Source organism: Crocodylus siamensis, chromosome 5 (genome assembly GCF_052110815.1).
Source record: "Crocodylus siamensis isolate JL-2025a chromosome 5, ASM5211081v1, whole genome shotgun sequence".
Taxonomy (NCBI): Eukaryota; Metazoa; Chordata; order Crocodylia; family Crocodylidae; genus Crocodylus; species Crocodylus siamensis.
Genome location: NC_143399.1, coordinates 1,220,625 through 1,242,888, shown reverse-complemented (window position 1 = coordinate 1,242,888; position 22,264 = coordinate 1,220,625). Strand labels below are relative to the sequence as shown.

The 22,264-nt window shown below is 55.9% G+C and overlaps 1 protein-coding gene across 8 annotated transcripts in view; it reads right to left on the bottom strand.

Moving 5' to 3' along the window:
• ST3GAL3 (ST3 beta-galactoside alpha-2,3-sialyltransferase 3) overlaps positions 1-22,264 on the bottom strand; it is a 278,014-nt gene that overhangs the window by 17,447 nt on the left and 238,303 nt on the right. For all 8 annotated transcript variants that reach the window (XM_090046552.1, XM_090046548.1, XM_090046553.1 and 5 more), the window contains one exon: positions 8,291-8,437. In XM_090046552.1, the coding sequence (XP_089902678.1) occupies positions 8,291-8,437 (147 nt within the window). The remainder of the gene's footprint in view (positions 1-8,290; positions 8,438-22,264) is intronic.

Here is a 22,264-nt window from a genome sequence, read left to right as displayed (position 1 = left end):
GACTCCTTATGTGACAGGAGCCGCACCTGCGGCAGGCCCCGTACCGCGCGGTGCTGACCCGCTGTCCTTAGCCAGTGGACCTTCTGAGACTCGAGACCCCCTGGGAAAGGCCAGCCCTTACCTTGCACTCATCTCTTGACTAGAGAAAAATACCAGAGCAATTCTTTTTTACAAAGAACGCAGTAAGGCAGCAGCCAGGCAGAACGGCTTTCACACGACGGACTCCTATTTGCAATCCTTGTGTTTCTTGTGTGAACTGTGTTTGTAGACCTGGCTGGGCTAACGTCGCGCAGCACCCCGTGCCACGCTTGAAAGGTCTCAAGGCACCTGGTTGAGGGTCACCGTCCTTAGCTATAATGTGACATGGCCCCAAAATAACATAAAATGGAGAGAGTGACTGCAGTGGCAGCTTTGAAATGAAATATGCAGCAAACCCCACCGAGCCCTTTCCACACTGGTAAAATGCACGACAACAAATGAATCACACAGTGAATCACATTTAGTCCTGTGGGTCCCTCCGCTTGCAAAGAGAAACATGCAGCTGGTCCACAGGCTGCTGAACTATGGTTTTGTGTCCTGGGTGAAAGGGGCACCTGGAGCAGAGAGAAGTCAACCATGGGGCTCTCTGGGGAATTCTTCCCACCGGTATTTTAATGCTGCCCTGGCCGGGCCACAGAGCTCGCGGCATCTCCATGCTTCTTTGCCCTGCTAAGAAAAGAGCGGCTCTGTCCTGGGGATGTGAGACGATGAAGGCACCTCTGATCTTTCCCCTACACACCTGCTGCCCTGGTTCTTGTCCTTGTCCTCCAAAGCATCCAGTCCTTGCCAGCATTACAGCGAGGAGGCCAGGCTAGACAGACCATCGGTCCTCCCCAGCAGAGCACTTCTTCCAGTCTTACAGACGCAGAAGCTGCGTGTCCCACACCCCCAGGCCCAGTAGCAGCTCTTCTCATCTCTGCTCCGTGAAGGCAATGAGAAAAACCCTTGCTTCTCACACACTTGCTGGGGCATCACGGCAACCCCAGCCCCACACACCGCAGGCTCAGTGGCCCCGTGACTTCCACCCCTCTGGCCTAAGGCTTTGCTAGGGAGGGGACAGCGCTGCATTTGCCTCGCTGCAGGGGAAGTCTAGCTGCTTTCAATTTCGTGCCAGGGTCACTGTAGTGTCACCGCCTTTTAGGCTGGCAGGAAATTATTGCTGTAAATCTGTTTTCAGAAATACCTGACACCCTATGGGGCTAAATGGATTCCAGTCGCTTCTGGGGTTTTACCTCGTTGTGCGGAAGAGAGATGGATTATTGCGGCTGTGACTGCCTTCTCTGAAGAACAGGGCATTGTTACCAAATTTGCTACTGGAAATCACAATTGCAACACGACATTAATGTTGGCTACAACTGATGCATTAACTGAATGTTGCACGGAATTCTCCTGCGGAAAAAACTGTGCACCCCAAAAAATTCCCTCCTCCCCTCGTGTTATTCTGGGTACAGCTGGCAAACGTGATCACGTGGTATCTGTAAAGCCTTTGGAGCACACGAGCCGTGCAAACGGGACCATGCGTCATAGATTCATAGATTCATAGATGCTAGGGTCGGAAGGGACCTCAATAGATCATCGAGTCCGACCCCCTGCATAAGCAGGAAAGAGTGCTGGGCCTACATTACCCCAGCTAGATACACATCCAACCTTCTCTTGAATACCCCCAGGGTAGGGGAGAGCACCACCTCCCTTGGGAGCCCGTTCCAGACCTTGGCCACTCGAACTGTGAAGAAGTTCCTCCTAATATCTAATCTAAATCTGCTCTCCTCCAGCTTGTGGCCATTATTTCTTGTAACCCCCAGGGGCGCCTTGGTGAATAAATACTCACCAATTCCCTTCTGTGCCCCCCTGACGAACTTATAGGCAGCCACCAGGTCGCCTCTCAACCTTCTCTTGCGGAGGCTGAAAAGGTCCAGTTTCTCTAATCTCTCCTCATAGGGCTTGGCCTGCAGGCCCTTAACCATACGAGTGGCCCTTCTCTGGACCCTCTCCAGGTTATCCGCATCTTTCTTGAAGTGCGGCGCCCAGAATTGCACGCAGTACTCCAGCTGCGGTCTGACCAGCGCCCGATAGTCACTACCACATCCTACAATAACAAAACACCCTTGGGCTTTTCTTTCAGATGCTCGTGCGTTTATGGGAACTAGCCCGAGGGGTGAGCAGCCCTCCTGTGCTGCAGGTGCTGCCCCCTTTCCTTTCCTACCTGCACCCTGCAGAGACGGCCAGCACCACCTGGAAGCACCAGTGATGCACCAGGTGTGGATGCAGCCGTGGTCCCTGCAGCCGGAGCCAGCAGCCCAGGCGCTTGCTCCTGTGGCTGATGCCTGGTGCAGAGATCCCTGCACCCGCTGTCACCACAGTCTGGTCTTGGAGACAGGCAAAGCGGAGCAGCTTTGCTTCTCCCTCTCCTGACTTATCCCTTGCTGTGACCGGGAGCACTCTCCTTAATCACCTTAGAGGTCTGGTGGCGGAGAGCAGGGAATGGTCCACCAAAGGAGAAGGGATGCAATGCGATGCCCCCAGGGAGTCTAGTTTTACCATCTAACTGAAAGAGAAAGAGCCCATTGCTTTCTCCCCTTGTGACCTGGGCCCATCCACAGGACTTGTGCACTGAAGTGTGAGGCCTCTGTCATCCTGGAGCATCCTGGGCAGAGAGCAGCAATGCCCTGATGGCAGCAGGATGCGGAGGAGAGGGGGAGAAAGGATCTCTGCACATGCTTAGGGTGCATATCTACTGCTCCGTTACAATGCCTGATGGTGCTGCCTGGGGCACGCTGGGCTCGCTCCATGCAAGCTACCTCCTCAGCCTGAAACGTTGCAGCTGACTTTGTGCAGCAGGGCACGGGTGCGCTCACACCCCCTGCCACTCAGCCGATGTGGTTGGTGCCGATGGAGTGGGATCGACGTAGCCTCCTCAGCGTGGTCCACAGGTTGAGGCCGGCTGGGCAGCTTGGAGCCTGCTAACCCAGCTCCCCACAGCACAAAAGGGAACTGCCAGTGAAACCAGAGCAACGCAGGATGCAGGTCCCACTACTCCTGTCCTTGCACTGCTTCTGCCCTTGCACGCTGGCAGGGATCACAATGGAGAAAGCGAATGGGTGGTAAAAGCCACAGCCACTGCCTGGAAAGAAGAGCTCAGCATGGCCATGGTGTTCTCATGAGGTTCAGCAAGGACAAGTGCAAAGTCCTGCACTGAGGAGGGAGCAATCCCCTGCACCAGTGCAGGCTGGGGGTGATGGGCTGGGCAGCAGCTCTGCAGGAAAGGACCTGGGGGGACAGGAGCTGAGCAGGAGCCAGCACTGTGCCCTTGTTGGCAGGAAGGCCAATGGCATCCTGGGCCGCATCGGTAGGAGCACTGCCAGCAGATCAAGGGCAGTGATTCTTCTTATCTGTCCTGTTCATGTGGCACTGGAGAGGCCACATCTGGAGTCCTGTGTCCAGTCGTGGGCCTCCATGACAGAAAGGATGTGCACACTTTGGAGATAGTCCAGCAGACAGAAATGGCTGGAGCCTGTGGCACAGGACTTACGAGAGGCTGAGGAAACTGAGCTGTCTGAGTCTGCAAAAGAGACAACCGAGGGGGACTGAATAGCAGCCTTCAACTCCCTGCAGGGGGGCTGCAAAGAGAATGGAGTTGGACTGGTCTCTGGGGGCAGATGACAAAACAAGGAGCAATGGGCTCAAGCTGCAGCAAGGGAAGCTGAGGTTGGATATTAGGAAAAAAAAATTCACTAGGAGGGTGGTGAAGGACTACAACAGGCTCCCCAGAGAGGTAGCGGAGTCTCCATTCTTGGTGGTTTTGAAGCCCTGGGTAGACAAAGCCTTGGCTGGGATGACGTAGTTGGGGCTGGTCCTGCTTGGAGCAGAGGTTGGACTAGAAGCAACTCCTGAGCTCCCTTCAACCCTCATTTCCTGCGATTCCACGGTGTGATGCAAACCTGTCCTGCAACGAACCATGGTCGCCGGCAGGAAGCACTACGGCACCCTGGGGGCTGCCTGCCCAGTCTGGCCATAGCTGCAGAGCCAGGGAAGCAGGTTTGGCGCAGGAAGCGCTGACTATCCAGCTCCAAAGGTCAACTCTGGGGCTGCCAAAGGTCAACTCTGGGGCTGCCAGAGCTTGGCTGAGGTGCTAAATCCACTCAAAACGCGCCAGTTCACAGCTCTGTGAGGCTGAAGCTGCGCTGGTGAAGGGAACACCTTCAGCAAGATGGTTTTACACCCTGTCAGCTCTGCAGATCTTGCGCAGTCATTTCTGCTGCCTGTCCCAGAGCCTTCACATATAAGTGACTCCAGCCCCAGGTACAAGCAGGAGCGCTGCCAGACTGGCAGGTGCAGAACATCTTGCAAGCTTAAAGTAAAACTATACAGGATGGGATCAGCAGGTTTAGCAGAAAGGAACTTCAGGGCCACACGTGCAGATTCAGCGCATCCACGCAACTCCTAATTTCCACCACGGGACAGAGCGGAGGGTTAGCCTGCAGCTCCGGGCAGTAGGGTTTTGTTTCATAGGATGTTCTGGCAGATCGTGTGCAGATCCACAGGCCAGCAGTGCGTGCGGAGCCAGACACCAGGCCTGGCACTGCCGCAAGGGCCTTGGAGCCCCGGTCACAGATGAGAGCGAGGTGTGCCGGTCGCCTCGTGCAGCAACGGACACGTGCCCCTTCTCCGCCTGCAGCACTGTGGCAACCGCCGTTTGAGGACTGATGCTATCTGTGTTAGGTCAGAAGCTGAGCCTGTCGCATGCCAGGCTGCCTCGGTCAGCATGGACGTCCCTCGGACCCAGCCAAAAACATGCGCACCTGGTGACTGCATCCAGGGCAGGAGGCAGCGACTCACCGCCCCTGCCCGGATCACAGATCATGGCACGAGCAGGACTGGAAAGCCCCAGGCCTTCCTGTGCCACCTGTGGGTGCAGCTTGCTGGAGGTATAGGTACGAGGATCAGCTTGAATTCCCACCGCTTTCCTGAGGGATGACACTCCAGGACGTGCCCGTCTCCCCTACTTTGGCCAGCCCTACAGGCACTCAGCAGGGCTCCTGTGGGGTGGGAGGGAGCGGGGCTGCCAGAAACCCTGGGCGCAGCCCCTACAACCCAGGAGACTGTCCATTTTGCAGTGGTTTGCCCAGCCCCAGATGACAGGGCTACCAGATGAACCCCCACAACCAGTGACTGGAAAGCCTGGCTGTTGTCCATGGTGGGTGCCCAGCTGGCATCCTGGCCAGCAGGAGAGCGTGCTCCGGTCTGAGTCCTGGCTGCCGCTCCCAGGGCCGCAGGTGCAAACCCAACACCCTCGGCCTTGTCCCCGGTTGCATCCTCCAGATCCATCTGGCTCACTTCACATAATCTGACAGGGAGGACGGGCCCGTGCTCCCCTTTGTTAGCTCCCGGGAGAAGCTCTTGGAGATCAGCCGTGAGCGGTTCTACTTGCTCTCCTCAGCCGTGCAGAAAAGCCCTCAAACCACAAAGTTAATTGGCTGCACATCACTTCCATATGTGGCGCGCCAGGAGCCCTGATGCTCGTTTCAGCCTTAGAAGCTGAGCAGAGCGGAACTTGCTGCCCTTCACAAGGAGGCTGCATTGGGCCCAGTTAAGAAGGAGCCCGTCAACCTCAACTAGGCTTCCAAACAAGGCCTGCCTGGCAGCCCCTCGTGTGGGGAAGGGCTGGGCGCCAACGTGCTCCGAGCAGACTGCCCTGGGAAAGTCTGAACACGTGCCGTCTGCTGCCGCTCTGCTCCCCAGCCCCCGTCCCTCCCACACCAACTTTCGGCAGCACGGGTGCCAAGGCCACCCCTCGATCGGTGCAGTCACCATTACAGCCCAGTCCTGGCCTGGCCAGCCACGTACCCTGCCTGCACCCGCACGGTTCTTGCTGCCCTGCCTCAGCCCCCGGGAGGACGGAGCGACCGCATAGAGGTCATGGGCAATGACTGCTTTTCTTCAAGCCTCATAAACCATCTCCTTTCCATGCCCAGACAGACTCTCCTGAAGCCAAACATCAGGTTTCAATTAAGCCCTCTTGGTTTTCCAATCTGACGTGTGTTGGACAGCCTATCGCAACCTCATAAACGTCCATTCACAGCCTTCTCATTTCCGGCTCCTCTCCTCTGCTCGTAGATTACATGTAATATTCTGGGCAGTCAGATCATGTGTGCAAGAATAAAAACAAATCCAGAGAAAATAAAGGCAAAGCCTGGTAGCTCCCAGCCCTCCCCAGGGCAATGGCCCTGCTCCTCTGGAGGGCAAGCACGGAGGGGCAGGGGCAATGGACGTCTAGTGGGGGGAAGGCTGGTGCAGGAGCCGTGTGTTCCCAGCACGGATGTGCATGCACAGCTGCACACTGCTGGGGGTGCCCGAGCCCCCGCAGATGAGCTGTTCTCCGTGGCTGGACTCATCTGCAGCTCCTCTGCCTGGCGTGTTTGCTGTGTCATGCTGGAAGGAGCCGTTCCCTACCTCCAGCGTCTGCCTCACTGTGCTTGGACCGGACCCAAGCACCTCACCCCCGGTGTGTCAAAATAACTGACTCCTATTTCACAGCATGGGAAATGATGTCATAAGCCGCCCCAGTCTGAGTGCACGCAGCAGCCCTGCTCTGGTCTGGCTGAACTCCCGCACGGAGGGCGGCCAACCCAGGCCCCAGCAGCAGCAGTAAGTCCCAGCACGGTGCCACATGCTCGACTGGGGACAGTATGGAGAACAAAGGGGCACTGGAAGATTTGGCTCAGGACTCGGACCAAGGCCGGTCAAAGATCTGTAACTGGCTTTATTGCTCTCTGCACTGATGCACTGAGGACTAGTGGCTGCAAGGTGAAGAAACAGGACTCGACAAGCAGCTCACGGGAGCTGTTGCACCTGCCGTGGTTTCCCTCCCAACACTACATGTGCTGGGGTGCTGCGCGGCTGCTCGCCACCCCCTTGGGGAGTCCGTCCACCAGAGCCTGTCCTAGCCCAGGCACAAGGTCCTACCCCATCAAGTCGTGACAGGTGGATGAGGCAAGGCAGGACAGGGCGTCCCCGGGATACAAGTGACGTTCCTCCTTCCTCCCAGACAGCACACGTGCAGGGGACACCACTCCACGAGGGCCCTCCCCTGCAGGGCGACCCTGGCCTGGGCTACCCCCTCATGAAGGAAGGAGCAAGAGTAGCAGAGATTCAGCGAGGTTAGGCAACAACAATTAGGGACAGGTAAAAGCTCTGTCCTGGAGAGAGTGAAGGGACTGGGGTTGTTAGAGGGCAACCAGGTAATGAATGGCCCAGAGAGGAGAGGTTGGCAGCTGCTACTTGCCCCCTTCCAAAACACAGGAGCCAGGAAGATTTCCAGGAACAAAGTCAGTGAATTCCCAGCAATAAAAGAACAGTCACTGGGAGTCCTCTCACCCCAGCAAAGCCAGAAGCCCAAAGACCCGGCAGGATCACAGCAACGCAGCCTTTGCTGGGAGACGCGAATTCTCAAACAAAGCAGCACGTGCTAGGAGCCAACACGCACGCAAACAGGCTGTGGAGCGGGGCCTTGAGTTTGGCAGGGCTGAGATCTTCATTTTGGGTACAGCCCTGGGAAAGTCTGCCCAGACGTGACCGCTACAAGTCCTTGAAAAACTGAAGTCTCCCATGCTCAGCAGGGCCTTCAATGTTAGCAGCTAAAGTCCTTGAAGAATTCATCCCCGTGGAGCATGACTTTCCCTGACCCTAGCTCTGTGACACCACCAGCCAGCTGGGCACCTAACTGCGGGGGGGTGATGGGAAGCCAGGGGGAAGGGGCAGGACAGCACAGATGAGGAGCTGGGCTGGGCAGGACTGAGAGCGTGGAGGAGTCTGATGATTTGCTGCCGGGCAGAGAGGCTAGGACTGGTCTCATCAGCCCGAGCGGTGGAGACTGGGACATGGAGCCACGGGTGGGTAAGAGGGCCATGAGGCGGGAGGGAGAAAGGGAATGAATGTAATATGACGGCTGTCTGGGAAAGCACGCGGGGGTCAGGACACGCCCAGGCTGTGGCTACACGGGCAGCCTGAAGTCTCTCCCCTTGGGCACGTGCAGAATTGTGGCATAGTCGTGACTGCAGGCCACACGCTGCCTCGGTGACACAGGGGAACTAGGGCACTCTCTGCAACGTTACAAAGCTCCGGCCAATTCTTCTCTGGCCGCTGCCCACCTGCTGTGCATTTTCCCTTCCACCAGCAGAAGACAAAAAGCCAAGTGCCAGGGTCAGCTTTCTTGCCCCTGCCCTCAGTCCTGCTGGTCCCACCTTGCACCTACCCCTCTGCCCATCAGGCCGTTGTTGAAGGGCAGTCCGATGAAGCTGAAAGCTGCCTCTTGGATGAAGTAAGGGTTCAGGATGCGGATCTCATGAGGTTCTCTTGGGACACGGGTTGCCACGGACTTCCAAAACCCATCAGCTGCGCTCTAGGGAACACAAAAACCAACAAGGAAACACAGCAGTCGGATTAAGACACCTCTGCCCTCGCCTTCTCAGAGCGCAGGGAGGACACCAGTTCTCGCTCCCCCTTTCTCTGGTGCACTCACAGCTTGAGGAGATGCCTCCACTGCCAATGAGTGGGACAGCAGATGTAGACGTCCCCAGCAAGTGCAGGAGCTCCCTGCAAGCATTTAAATGAAGTGTGCAGTTGCCCCAGGCCTGGGACTGTCACTTCAATTTGCCTCTACAAAAGCTTCTGTTCTTCCCCAAATCACTAAGACCAAATCCAAGTCCAGGATAATTTGAATCAAAGCAGAGCGAGTTCTTGGCTGGCTGCTTTTCATACTGGCCACTGTATTTGGCCACGTGTCTTCCTGGTTCTGGGAACGCAGCCCACTGGTGCTTTTTATTCCTCATGTGGGGAAAAGACTGGCTGCAGAGCCCTGTGCTCCATAAAGCCAGCGAAGGGAGGGCCCTGACGGACCTGGAAGCTGCACAGTTGACATGTGCACCTAACTTGCATTATGCATCTTCATTTACCGTTGCTTCCCAGTAATGTCTCCATCTAGCAAAGCATGGGGATGTTGGCAAGGTGCGGAAAGATGGACTTGAACAGAGCAGCACAACGCCCCTGTTACACAGGTACTCCGCACACAGACCCCAACCCCACACTCAGCTATGGGAGACCAGTCTGCCCTGCACAGCCGCGAGTGGAAGAGCGCAGGGGCTGCGGGCACGGGGGAGCTCAGGTCTAGTCGCCATCCTCTGCAGAGCAGGTGCTGTGAGGAACATGCCAGGAATCCCACATATGGGCGACTGCTCCACTATCCACCTCTCCCAGCACGTGTGGAAAAGGCAAGACCTGGAGGGATCTTCAGTGCTAACCCCGTGAAGCAGGAGAGCTATAGGGAATGGGTTAGATCTGCCAACTGATGGCCAGAAGGCACCAGCAGATCAGCTACTGAGACCTCCCGCCTAGCCCATGCTAGGGGCTTTCCACCGTTACTCCACAGCTCAGCCCAGTACCTAGAGTTTTGCTAAGCTCCTTCCAGAAAGACCCCCCGGCTGGATCTCAGAATACCGAGAGATGGAGAAACTGCTGCTTCCTGGGTGGCTTGTCACTGCTGGGAGCTGCCCTCAGTTAAAAATGTGCCCCATGTTTCCAACCAGAGATCGTCTCCTTTCAGCTTCTGGCCATGGATTCCCACCCAGCCTCTCTGAGAGGCTCCAGAGCTTTTCAGCACCCAGCTGTGGCCCAGCAAGAGGTCGATCCTCCCTCTGCTCAGGCTCTGGGGTGAATGCACAGCCCCTCCCGGGAGTCTGCATGCTGCAGTGCCTTCATCGCAGCCCTGATGAGCATCTGACCCCGCAGTCACACGTGGCTCCCCATCAGGTCCTCGTTCCCCTGCGTGGCAGCAGGACTGTTCCCTCACCCCAAGGGGAATGTGGAAGGGGACACCTGCTCCACAGGGTCTGGTCTGGTCCCAGACCTTGAACTGCTGTACAGTTTGCCATGCTCCTCCTCCAGCACAACCACCTCCTTGAACCAGCTCCAGGCTGGGTCTTTTGGAGGCCCTGTCCCCTACCTGAGGGCTCATCCTCTTCTGCCAGCACCCAAGGCTCCTCCAGCCTCTGTGGCCCTTCGGAGCAGCCTCCCACGGGGATCTCCTTCTCCCACTGAGACCTGTCCATCCTGCTCTGCAAACCTGGGAGCTTCTACACTGGTAGGTCTCAACCCTGTTTGACTCCCGGCCCCCCTGGAAAGGGCTGGCTCACTCAGCTTTTGATTATGGAAAAAATAAAAGAGCAGTTCTTCTGTGGGAAGTACCTTGGACAGACCACAGCAAGCTGGAATGACATTGGAAATCTCTGGGTTTATCATGTGCAAGTGTTTGCACGCATCACAGTATTAACACTGCATAGTGGTCCATACCTCCTTCAAAGGATGTCCCGACACCCAGCTAAGAATCACTGCTCTACCTTTTGGCTGTACAGCTTGAAAGGACCTCCCCTTCCCTGGGCTGTGCCCTGTCTGGCACCAGAGGGCAATGCTGGAAGCAACCAGGCAATTTTGGCTTAAAAGAGCAGATACCTGGGCTTCACTCCACTTCAATGCTTCCCTGCCCAACCACGCAGGTACGTCAGCAGTGCAGCAAGTCACCGTGCAGACCTCTCTGTGATGAGCTAAACACCCTGAAGGCTTCAAGTCTCACCCTGAGGCAGTGTCTCCAGCCCCCAAACGACAGCTGCGGACTGTGCTGTGCCACCTCCAACTTCTCAGCGTACTTCAGCCTACGGATGCTGTGCTGGGCCACACTGCTGCTCTCACCAATGCTGTATCAGGATGCTTGACCACCTCCCTGCTGCTGCTCCCCTGTTCACATGCCCTAGGAGAGCACTGGCCCTCTGTGCCCCAGCCTTGTCTAAAAAGGTCACACCAAGCAGTGTGTCTGCTGCAACCCCTTGACCCTGCCTAAGATGCAGAGGAATGTAAGAACAGCCACTTATAGGTCAGACCTCAGGTGCGTCGTGCCCAATCTCTGGTGTCACACGGCGGCAGAGAGGAGAGGCTGGAAGGGAGCGTGACTGGGTCTTTCCCCTGCAGTCTCCAGCATTGAAGGTCCAGGCAGTTCTGATGCAGAAGCCGTGCCTCTCACTCCCATGCTCAATAGTGACCGATTCCCCGTTCCTCTAAAAATGTGTCCAAACCCCTTTTGAATCTGGCTAAACTGTCACTTCCCACTGCATCTGGTGGCAGAGTCCCATACTAATTACAGGCTGCGTGGAAAAGATCTTCCTCTAGTTAGTTTTAAACTTACTGCTTGCTCCTTTCATGTGTGACCCCTTGTTCTTGCATTGTGAGACAGTCAGTAGTAAATCGTTATTTACTCTCTTCCCCAGTTAGAATGTTGTAAATCTTTCTCGTTTCCCCCATGAAGCATCTCTTTTCCAAACTGAACAGGCCTGGCTTCTATAGTCTCTCCTCACCACTCATCATCCTTGCTCCTCTTCTCTAGTTCTTCTCTATCCCTTTTGAGGTGTGGGCACCAGATCCAAGCTGCAGATGCATCATGGATTTGTAAAAGGGCGTCACAATACTTCCCATTTTGTTCAGACTTCCCTCTTTAACAGATCCTAACATTTGGTTTGCCTGTTTTCCAGCTGAGCACTGGGCTGATGTTTTAGTGAACTGTTCACAGCGGTTTGCAGACACAGGCCCCTGTTTGTAGGTGCAGCCTGCAGGCCAGGTCCAGCCATGTAAGCCTCTGCATCTGGAGGCATTACAGTGCAGCCTGCCTGAATGGGCCCAGACAGCCAAGGAGTTTGGGCTCCTCTGACTGTCCCGGCCTCAGCATTTCTTATTGTGCCTCCAGCTGCCGGGCCCTCTGCAAATGTCACCAGTGAGGACTCTATGTACATTCTCCCAATGGCTGATGGATGTGTTAAACAGCGTCCGGTCTGGCCCGATCCTGGCAGAAAGAAATTCTAATTGATCACGATGTGCTGATGACTGTTTCTGAGACACATCAGTCAGTCAGGTCTTAATCCACTTACATGTGTTTTGTTGATATTGGATGTGACTAATCTGATAAAACCAGAATGCCACGAGGTGCGAAGTCCAACCCCTCACAACACAGTTACGTGTACTCCCTCCACACCAGCTCTGTTACCACCTAAACATGTGATCTCATGAAAGAACAAAATTAGACTGCTACAGAGAGCTCCTTCGCATGGCTCATTATCATCTCACTAAGGGAATGTCTGTGGTCATGGTGGCCTAACGCTCTCCATTATAATGCAGTTTCCTTGCCCAGCAGGGTAGTTCGCACGAAGATTCTCCATGCTGTGAGTAGGCTACTGGACACATCGTTTCTTTCAGTTTCAGCAAAAATGATTCTGTCATTTCCAAGAGCAAGGCCACTGTCTCACACTTTGCTGATCCTTACAGCCATTGCAGGGGTCCTGTTTCCACTATCTGTGTAATAATGCTGGAGCTTCAGCCATGAACCAGGGCCCCATTGGGCTGGTGCTGAGAAGACAAAACTCAAAATTAGCTCTAGAGCTTCCATGGCATGAGGCAGAGGATGGGCTTGGGAGCATCCCAGTGGGTCATCTTGGTGCTGGAGACCTGCCTGGGTCTGTCCCTGGGAAAATCCATCTAAACTGCTGGCCTCTGAAAACCACCACTCATGGGGGCTGAGCAGGGTTTTGTGGGAGACCCCAGCCCAGAGCTACACCAGGCAAGCAGAACCTTCCCCAGGGCCTGTGGCTGCTGGAAAAGCGAGCAAGGAGAATCTTTCCTCTGTCCTCAGTGCCCCTGCTGCCCCCAGCTGCCAGGAGGAAGATGACAAGTTGGGGGCTGATGTTAATGGAAATACCCTGACTCACATGAAAGAGGACAGCAGTGCAGAGGGGGCAAGGCTGAGAAGAGAAGGTGCTTGTATATGTGATGAAAATTTCCTTTTGTGTGGCTTAATGGCATCAGACTTTACACCTACGTGAGTTTGGGGGGTTTTAAATGAGTTTTCACCACCACAAACTAAACCACATCCCAATGTAGTATAGTTTGCAATGTTGCAACTTGGAACGTTGCAGCCATTGATCTGTCAGCTTGCCCCCCCAGGCGCAGGAGAGATGGGAAGGTTCTGCTGAAAAAGAATCGGGCCCCTCACCACTTCTGCCTTCAGCAAGCGCCCGCGGCTGGCAGGATGCCTGGGGCAGTGTGGGGAGGCAGCAGGAGGGTGGCTGGGTTTGCTGGCAGCTGGAGAAGGTGGTAGGGATGGGACATGAGGTGCCAGAAGTCCATACAGGCTCAGGAAAGAGTTGGATCAGGCGCCTCCAAGTTGGGGCAGCACTGAGCCCACTAGCAGCCCATGTGGGTGGTCCCAGAGGGTGCCACAACCATGGAGAGAAGGACTGGGCCCCACCCGCAGCTCAGGGGCCACTTGGCCCTCCAGCAGCTCGCTCCCCAGCTGCAGAAGAGGTGGACAAGCTCCGCCAAGGTGAGAAAAAAAAAAGATTGGGCCCCTCATGGCTTCTGCCTTCAGTAAGTACCTGCGACTGCCAGGACAATGACGTATATATAGGGATGGAAAAATAAAACCCACCGTTTCCATTAAAAACTTGCCGTTTCAATTTAGGGGCACAGAATGCAACCCTGAAGGACTAAACCCCTATCACATGTACAAGTGCCCAGAGAGACCAGGGCAGAATGGGGCAGGTTGAAGGGAGGGAGGGTGCAAAACTGTAAAGCACATTTCTCCAGGACCTGGAATAACCCTTGGGGTCCTGATCTGTGAGAGCCTTCTGCTGCCAGAAAGCAGTTATGAAAGAGAAGTGAAGAAGGTAACAAGAAATCATGACTCCTGAGACCTAGTCATGAAAATCATTTTGTGCATGGAAGGGGACAGGGCTTACAGGGAAAGCAATTCTGGGGTCCTGTCACGAGGACAGGCACAAAGGGCTGGAATGGAGACTGCCTGGAGCAACCATCATTATGGCATTTTCTAACCTGCATGCTCAAGTTTGCAAACTTGATCTAGTCTAGGCAATAAACGTCCGCTGCCTGGGCTCAGTCTCCAGCAGGTTCTACACAAAGGGCCGGGCTTTAAGTAGAAATCGGTTTCAAGTTACAAACAGCAATTGGGTTTAAGTTACAAGCTCTAATAAGCAAGAAGGAGGAGGTTTTTGGTGCATTTCATACAGGGGTTATTTCAAGTACTTATTATACCTTGGCTTACAAATCCACTCCTACCAGAGGCCATGCTGGCCACTATTTGAGAGCAGATGTTATGGAGCAACACGGAAAGCCCATGACTAAGGCTTCACTGTATTTCTCCAGGTATTATCTATACCAACGTACCATCATTTCTGCAACTGGGAGTCTTTCTATCATTAAGAATGCTTATCAAACATCAGGTGAGCGGTGGCCAGATAAACCGCTATGGAGAGAAACCAGCAGCTATGTATGGGGATCCTCATTGCCTAGAGCACCGTTAGCCATTCCCTGCCGAAACAGGGGAGCTGGACCTTGGATCCCAACATTTCATAGGCAGAGACTTTCATGGGGGATGAGTCTATTCACAACACCAGCCCACCCCCACTTCCCTGCCAGTCCATGGAACAGGGAGAGGAGGGGGTTTTGGGTGCATTTATGCATTTATTTGGTTCATACACTGCCCTCCCCAGCAGAGGTTGAAACCTCAGCTTACAATGAAAAACAGAGGCATTAGCAAGACAGATAAAAGTATTAAAATGAAATAATATGTAGTAAAGCAAATGCCCCATACTACACTCCAGCACATCACCTGCCTGGTGAAGACCTGCCCAAATAAAAAGGCTTTACAGCCCTTCCAGAAGATGCCTGGGCTTGGGTTCAGTCAAGCCCCGAGGGGTTGGGGGGCAGGGGAGGGAGCTCCAGAGCTGCAGAGCGACTGCTAAGAATGGCCTCCCAGCACTTCTGCCAAATGAACATGGTGCTGGCAGGAGACTGCTCTCGGCTGGCCTGAGGGATCGCGATGGGCACAACATGATGTCCAGCTGAATGTGGGGAACTCTGAAGGAGGGAAGAAGGGGACCTGGGCTAGGGAACAGGGGTGATCTGGCAGGCACCCCACAGGGAAGGAAGGTGATTCTGGGCAGCAGCTATGTGTTTGGTTGCTCCACAGGAGGTGCCCACAGTGTGTCAGGGTCAGCCCAGAACAGTGAAGCTACATCATGGGGAGGGTGAATGCAAACCGCTGCTTGGGCAAGTGGCTGCTCCAGCTGGAAGGTTGTGTCCAGGCTCCCTGCACAACTCCCTGGCCATTTGTGAGCAGCTCTATCTCTAACTCCTCCCCATGGTGACAGAGCGTGAGGAACAGCTCAGCACTTGAGGGAGAAAACCTACCCCTGATAGGTACCAGTCGTTGTGGGCAGGACAGCATCAGCCATCCAAACCAGCAAGCAGAGGCTCTCTTTTCTCCCGTGCTCCAGGGCCTCAACACGGGGCTGGGAGCCAGCTATGCCCCTGCACTGCCCCGGGATGAGGTGGAAAGTGAGACTCTTTAAACACAGCAGCAGAGCACGGCCTGCAGAGGGACCTGTCGTGGACCACCCATGGGCAGGGGCAACATGCACATGCGTACTGCAGCAGGCCTCAGCCACCCCGCGTTGGCCTGGAGTGATGGCAGCACAGAGTCTATGCCCGAGTTATTCCAGGTGCTGCTGACGCTCGAGCCACGGCAGCACAGAGACCCACATGAGCAAAATGACACGGCTTCTCAGCAGATGAGCTGGTCTGTGCTGAGCTCTCTCTGGCTGTGGCCTCCTGGTACCCTGGCTGGCCAGTGCAGCCTTGCCCTCTGCAAGGGCCTGACTGGGATGCGCATTTGCCCAGACAGTTGAGAATGAGACCGAGGCAGAGAAACTGGTGGGTTTTGTAGGTAAATAGGAGCAGAAGTTGTGGGAGGGGATAATTTTCCTGCGTGCATGCATGGCCCTGTGGAGATACAGCTGGCGAGCAGCTCTGCCACTCCTGGAACGCTTGGGGTAGGTACAATGCGCAGATGGGGCTACCTACATGTGCACTCAAGACTCTCCCTTGTGTCCCTCGCTTACTAGCTGCTCCGACGCAGTCCCTCGCTGCCTGCACGGACACACCTCAGCTCTCCCTTTCCTCCTCACAAGTCTCCTCTCTCTCAACTTCGCTATACCGGTTCTGGAAAGAAAACAGAGGGGGAGATCAGCAGAGAATGAGTACGGGGCACGATCTACAGAGGAGTCTGAGTCCTGGCATCCTCCCCCCTGCCAAGGAGCTGACAGAGCTGCTTCCTGGCTCAGGACAACTTGAATCCTCCCCGCCTTCCCCCCGCCATGGCTCAGCTCTGCAGACCATGGAGCCGGGTGCTCCCTCTGCAGCTTCGCGGTCGGGCTCTCCAGCTCTGCAGGGCAGGCTATGGAGCACAGCCCACTGCAATTACCAACCACAGGCAGCTGCTGCCCAGCTGCTAGCACCCTCCGGGGCAGAGGAATCCACAGCGCGGTCTGTCCTCGGGCTCCTGGCTGCTGGTGTTCAGCTGAAGTGGGCTCTATTATGTCTAATAGAGATGTCAGGGTTGATTGAATGCAGATGTTCAGGGAGGCTTCCAAAGCAGTGGCTTCCCGCTGGGCTGCCCTGCCCTCTCCGGGCTGAGAGCAGACACGTACAATAACTGACAAGCAGCAGACACTGGGGAAGGTGTGTGGCTCGGCAGCCCGTTGGGAGCCCAGGGCGGTGGCATGAGGTCAGGGGTGCAGCCCGCACGCACTGAATAGCCCCAAGACAATGGGCAGAAAGCCTGGATGCTCTTTAACCACCTTTCCACCCTTGTCTGTGATGAACAATACATCACCTGCCCTGCGCTCCCGTGGAAGCACAGGGCCCAGGCTGGAAAAGGAGCTTGCATAAAGCCAAGACCACCTTTGTCACAGAACACAGCGACAAGGAGCCCCCATCCTGCCAGGCACCACAGGAACACACAACAGTACAACCCAAGCCCTCACAGTGCGAGGCCTGTGATACGAGGCGGATGGGAAGATGGGGGCAGATGCTGCTAATGGCATTACAAAGCCCCTTCAAAATCGTGCTACCACAACACATCACCCACAGGCTTAAAGGAGGCAACAAAAATGGGGAGAAGGATATGGCAGAGGGCCCTGGGGCCAGCCAGACCTGCCCCTGGCCTCCTGCATGCTGCACGGCACCCTGAGAAGACAGGACACCCCAAAGTGGGCAGCTGCTGGGCAAGACTGTGCATCTTGCTCCTGTCTTGCTCTGAGTATTGGCCTGGATAACAGAGAAGGCTCCTCCCGGCTACTCCCTCCTGCCCCAAGAGGCCTGGGCAGAGCTGGGTGCGCTGGCCACAAAGCCGAGGGTGCTCAGCCCAGCAGGGAGACAGCACGGGGAGCCAAGCTCTGCCTGCAAGAGTCCATGGGGAGGAAGGCGGGATGGACAGTGCACAAATCCAATGCCAGGCTCCTGGGATCAGCCAGAGGGAGGTGCTGCAGGAGGAAGAGCCACTGCCCACTCCTCGCAGGACGCGCTGTATCTGGTGTGCAGGACATGGCTCTACAGGCCTCCGAGTCCAACCAGACAGGGGGGCTTGGCACCTGTGTGCAATGCAGGGTGTGGGAGGGATGAAGGATGCATCAGGTTAGACATGCACCTGGCTGGGGGTGTCTTACCCCAGTGCTCTCTCCTGCCCAGGGCAGGGGGTCGTTCTTGATGATCTGCTGAGGTCCCTTCTGACCCAAACATCTATGAATCTATGCAACCGGTGCAGGACAGCCTGGAGCTGGGACCTGTGGCCACGGGGGATTCCTGCCCTTTCAGTGGTGGGTGCTCTGGAAGCGCGGGGTTGGGGACATGAAACTTCTCGAGAACAAAGGGTTTGTGTGGAGGAAGCCGTGGCTCTCCGAACAGCTGGGCAGAAGCAACGGGCCTCAAGCAAAACCGATTCCACCTGAAATGGGGAGGGCGCGGGGCAAGAGGAGGAAATGAGCCAGAGAAAGAAGGGGCAGTTACAAACCTGGACGCACCCTCGTGCAGCTCCCCGAGAGCCTCCCAGCTCTCCCCACCCTGCCAGGAATGCGGTTATTCAATCCCAGTCACCCACAGCACTGGCTGTCACGCTACCGTGGGGGGAGCAGGATTGCTGCACCGCTGGCCGCAGAGGGCCTCACAGTCTTCTGCTCTGACGTAACTCGACTAGCTCGGCAGGGCCTTCCCACGAGGACCTCCAGCTTCGCAGGGAAGGCTGCAGCGCACCGAAGCAAAGGTAGAGACCACAGCCTCAGCAACCAGCTTCAGTGCAGCACAAGAATGAAATACACTGGCCCCGCAGCCACCAGACATCACAGTAGCAAGGCAAGGCAAGCCAGGGGCTGGGCATTAGGATTACAGACGGCAGCAAAACTGTAAGGGCTGCAGGAAGAGCCTAGGATGGAGCAGCAGGGGCAGGGGCTGCCCAGCTCTCTGCCCATCTCCTCTTTATGCACCAAGATCCACCACAGTGGAAAACAAACCAAGGCAGAGTCAGGGAGAAGAGGGAGGACCTGCCGGCTCTGTTAAGCGGAGCAGAGACAGCAGTGCTTTTTTTGTAAGGGGCAAGGGAGGGGAAACCCGATCTCAAGGGCTTCTCTCAGCAGGAGACACACCAGCATCCCCAGGGCTGTGCTGTGGGGCAGACCATGCCTACGAAGGATTTGTCAGGGCTTCCAGAGACAGGCTTATTCCAACCCTGCTGACATCGGAGCGCAGCGACTGCTTCCGGTGAGGGACAGTGCCGAGGGCTTCTGCTCCCCACCCGCAGATCCCTGGTCCTGTCTCTGCGCAGGACATGTGCCTTCTCCTGCAAACACCTTCCTCTGATGGACACATGCAGCCAGGGGACTGCTGCAGCCTCCAACCCGACCCCTGTATGAAGTGGGCCGGGGACCAGCTGGGACAAACTCCACTCAGCATGAGTGCAGACCGTTCCTGCGTGTCCAGGACGGAGAGCGTACCCGAGCCCTTGACAAGCTGCTTCACCGGGTGAGTAGCCATGCTGCTAGCGATGCGCCCCTTGCTCTCGGTCCCAGCTTATCCACTTCCGCTCCCAGCCCTTGGCTCTAGTTACATCTTTGTTCAGAGCTGCCCTTACATTTCTGTTCCTCAAGCAGGTACTTAAAGATTAAGTCACTTCCTGACCTTCCTTCCATGAGCTCAAGCTGAGCCCCTCGTCTCTTGCTGTCATCGGCCCTTTAATCATTCACTGCTCTCTGAACCCCCTCTGACTGACCAAATCCAGAGTTCGTTGCTGCTTCCTCCCTTTGCCTTTCCTTCCCTGTGCTTCCAGAGCACCCACCACTGAGAGATGGGGCAAATTCCAGCCAAAAGACTGCCTGTGGAGCTGCACCAGGACAGCGCACTGTTTTTAACCTTGCTATCAATGAGCCAGCCAAGATGCTGGTGGGGAAGGGGGCAGCTATTTAACACTGCAAATGGCATCAGTCCTTCCAAATCGTTTACAATTTAAGCCTCTCTGCTGACCAGAGTGAGGACAGCTGTTTACACCTCTCAGCTGTTCACACCTCATTAATGCTCATCCAATTGCTACACGGCCCCTGTTCCTAGACACCCCTCCTGGAAAGAGAGATGGGCCCTGTGTTATTCCCAGGCAGCAGTGGTCAAATTCTGAGCTGGAGACTCTAGCCGTGCTCTGGCCAGGGCTCTCAGCAAGCCGAGGAAGCAAGCATGGCTACGGCATCTTTACGGGTCCTGCCTGGCCACTTCCCCAGGCGCTGGGAGACAAAGGGCGAGCTGCCAAGAGGGTGCAGCAGGGGAAGGGTGTGCAGCTGTTCCCAGCACACCTGCGCATTCCTGTGGCCGGGGTTGGGAAAGACCAGTCCCACAGGCATGCAAACAGACACCGTGAACCTGGGGAAAAAACCAAAACAAACCCGGTGAGTCCCCGGCTTTGTGACTCGTGATGGCTCTGGAGGACTCCTGATGAAACCAGAGCTCTCCCTGTGCTGAGCTGAGCTGAGCTGAGCTGAACTGAGCTGGGGAAATGCAAAGCTCTCATGCTACACCCCAGCGGCTGACCCTGAAATGCTCCTTTCTAACTTGCTTGCTCCCTTCCGCTCTGCAGTGTGTAGGGAGTTGGACCATAAGCCTGGTTATGGAGGGGGCCGGGGCCAGGGCCAGGATCACGAGGGGTTACAGTGCGGGGCCAGGGGCTGGGGTAGAGCCACAACTCGCTTCCCACATATCCCTGCAACAGGTGCCAATTCTGTGGGAAGGGGCATGTGGGGAGCAGATCATGACTCTGTCCCAGCACTGCGCTGTCACTGCTCCGTGATCCCAGCCCGGCCCGCCTGGCCCCTTCCTGGATGCCGCTTCCTGCCCGCCTGCCCACAGCCCCATCCCATCTGAGTGCACCCTCCACGGGGGTCCTAGGAGACCTTGCCAGTCCACCTGCCTGCTGCATCTGTTGCCCCTGGTAGTGGGCGCAAGGAAGACGGGCTGGGTCCGGCAACAGCAGCAACACTGGCAGCAACAGCCATAAGGAGCCACCGGTGCCAGGAAGCTGAATCCAGCCACCATGCCACCCCAGCCCCCCTTGCACCCGGGGGCAGCGGGACCAGCCACACACACCACGTCCTGGGCTGCCCCCCATGCTTGCCCAAGGACCTGCCACAGGCTGGATGGAATCCCTTGGTGAGCCGGATCCAGACTGCCAGCACCAGAGCAAGGCAGCGCGAGAGGAAAGGAGAAAGCTTCCGGTTGATGTCCCATAAATGCACGCAGCTGAGAGCTTGACAGAGCAGACACCAATGCACACCTTCCTCTCCTACTTTGTAGCTTTGCGTGGCCTGCTTCCTCTTTACTGACTAGCAGCTGACAGTGCACACGAGGTCCTGAGAGAGCTGGGGAAGCAGAGCCTAGAGAGACCACCAGACACGGGATCTGGGGCTTGCAGTCCAGGGCAGCAGGGAACTACTCCCTCTTGCCTGGGGAGAAGCTGCTGTGCTACCCCTCAGGGAGACACTGGCAGCACTGGGCACAGTTGCAGAGCGGATGTCAGCCAGAAAGGTGGAGGCACCACCACAGGGCACGGGGCCGCTATGAGGCACAGTGGGGATGCACAGCAATCTCTGGAGGCGCTCAGGCCTTCAAGACAGCAGAAGCCTTGCAGTGGCTCAGACACCGCCAGCGATGGGGGCAATCTGTGATGCTCACCAAGGAACACATGCTTCGGGCCCACGTCGCCCAGCCTCTGCTCCTTCCTGAATGAACCCATCATCATGATGCCGTTTGCAATGAGTGAAGACTGGATCACATTAATAGCTGCACATCTTGGATAAATATTTACTGTTCTGGCTTTTTGGTGTGCAGAAGTCCCTGGATCTAAGGGAGCCTTTTCAGAGAGAAACACATCACAGGTGCTCGTGGGAAGCAACATGTTCTGTAGAAACAGATGAACTCAAAATACAATTGAGGTCTTTCCCTCCTGGCCAGCTCACCTTCCTGCAAGAGTCACAGCAGAGGCGCCCCACAACATTCAATCCTGCTTCATAGTTTCATAGTTTCTCGGGTCAGAAGGGACCTGAACAGATCATCGAGTCCGACCCCCTGCTTTGGCAGGAAAGAGTACTGGGGTCAAACGACTCCAGCAAGGTGTTCATCCAACCACCTCTTAAACACCCCCAGGGTAGGGGCCTGCATCGCTTCTCTTGGGAAGAGCTCCCCCCAGAAGCTGGCTTTGAGGGGCACTCGGGCCAAGCAGGCAGCCGAAGCAGCGTCACTCAGCACCACAATGGCGGATGCCAACCTACAGGGACATCTTTGGAATTTCTTCTTGCCCGTGAATTAGTCCCCCTTGGGGTCCCCAGAGACCCCGCGCTTGGGACACATAACACACTTTTGTAATCTCACAGGGCTTGAGATCTTTAGCTCATCTAGGCCAGCGATTCCCAAGCTGTTAGACTCAAGGGCCCTCTTGGAAAACGCCAGCTCACAGTTTGCACTCATAGTGTGTTGTCTACAGACAGATACCAAAGCAGTTCCCCCACTGCACAGAACTCAGCACGCCCACGGCAGAGCAGGATGGTTCAACATCTGGATTCCTCTTTGCCATCTCTGGGTTTCTCTTGTGAGCCGTGTCTGCATGGTTCACAGTGCTAACAGTGCGTGGCACCCTGGAAAGGATCTGAAGGTGCCCCAGCTTAAGAATCACTGGCACCCTGCTTAAGAATCACTGATCTAGACAAACTTCTGTGTGACCCAGGATGCTGCATTTTACCAATGCAGA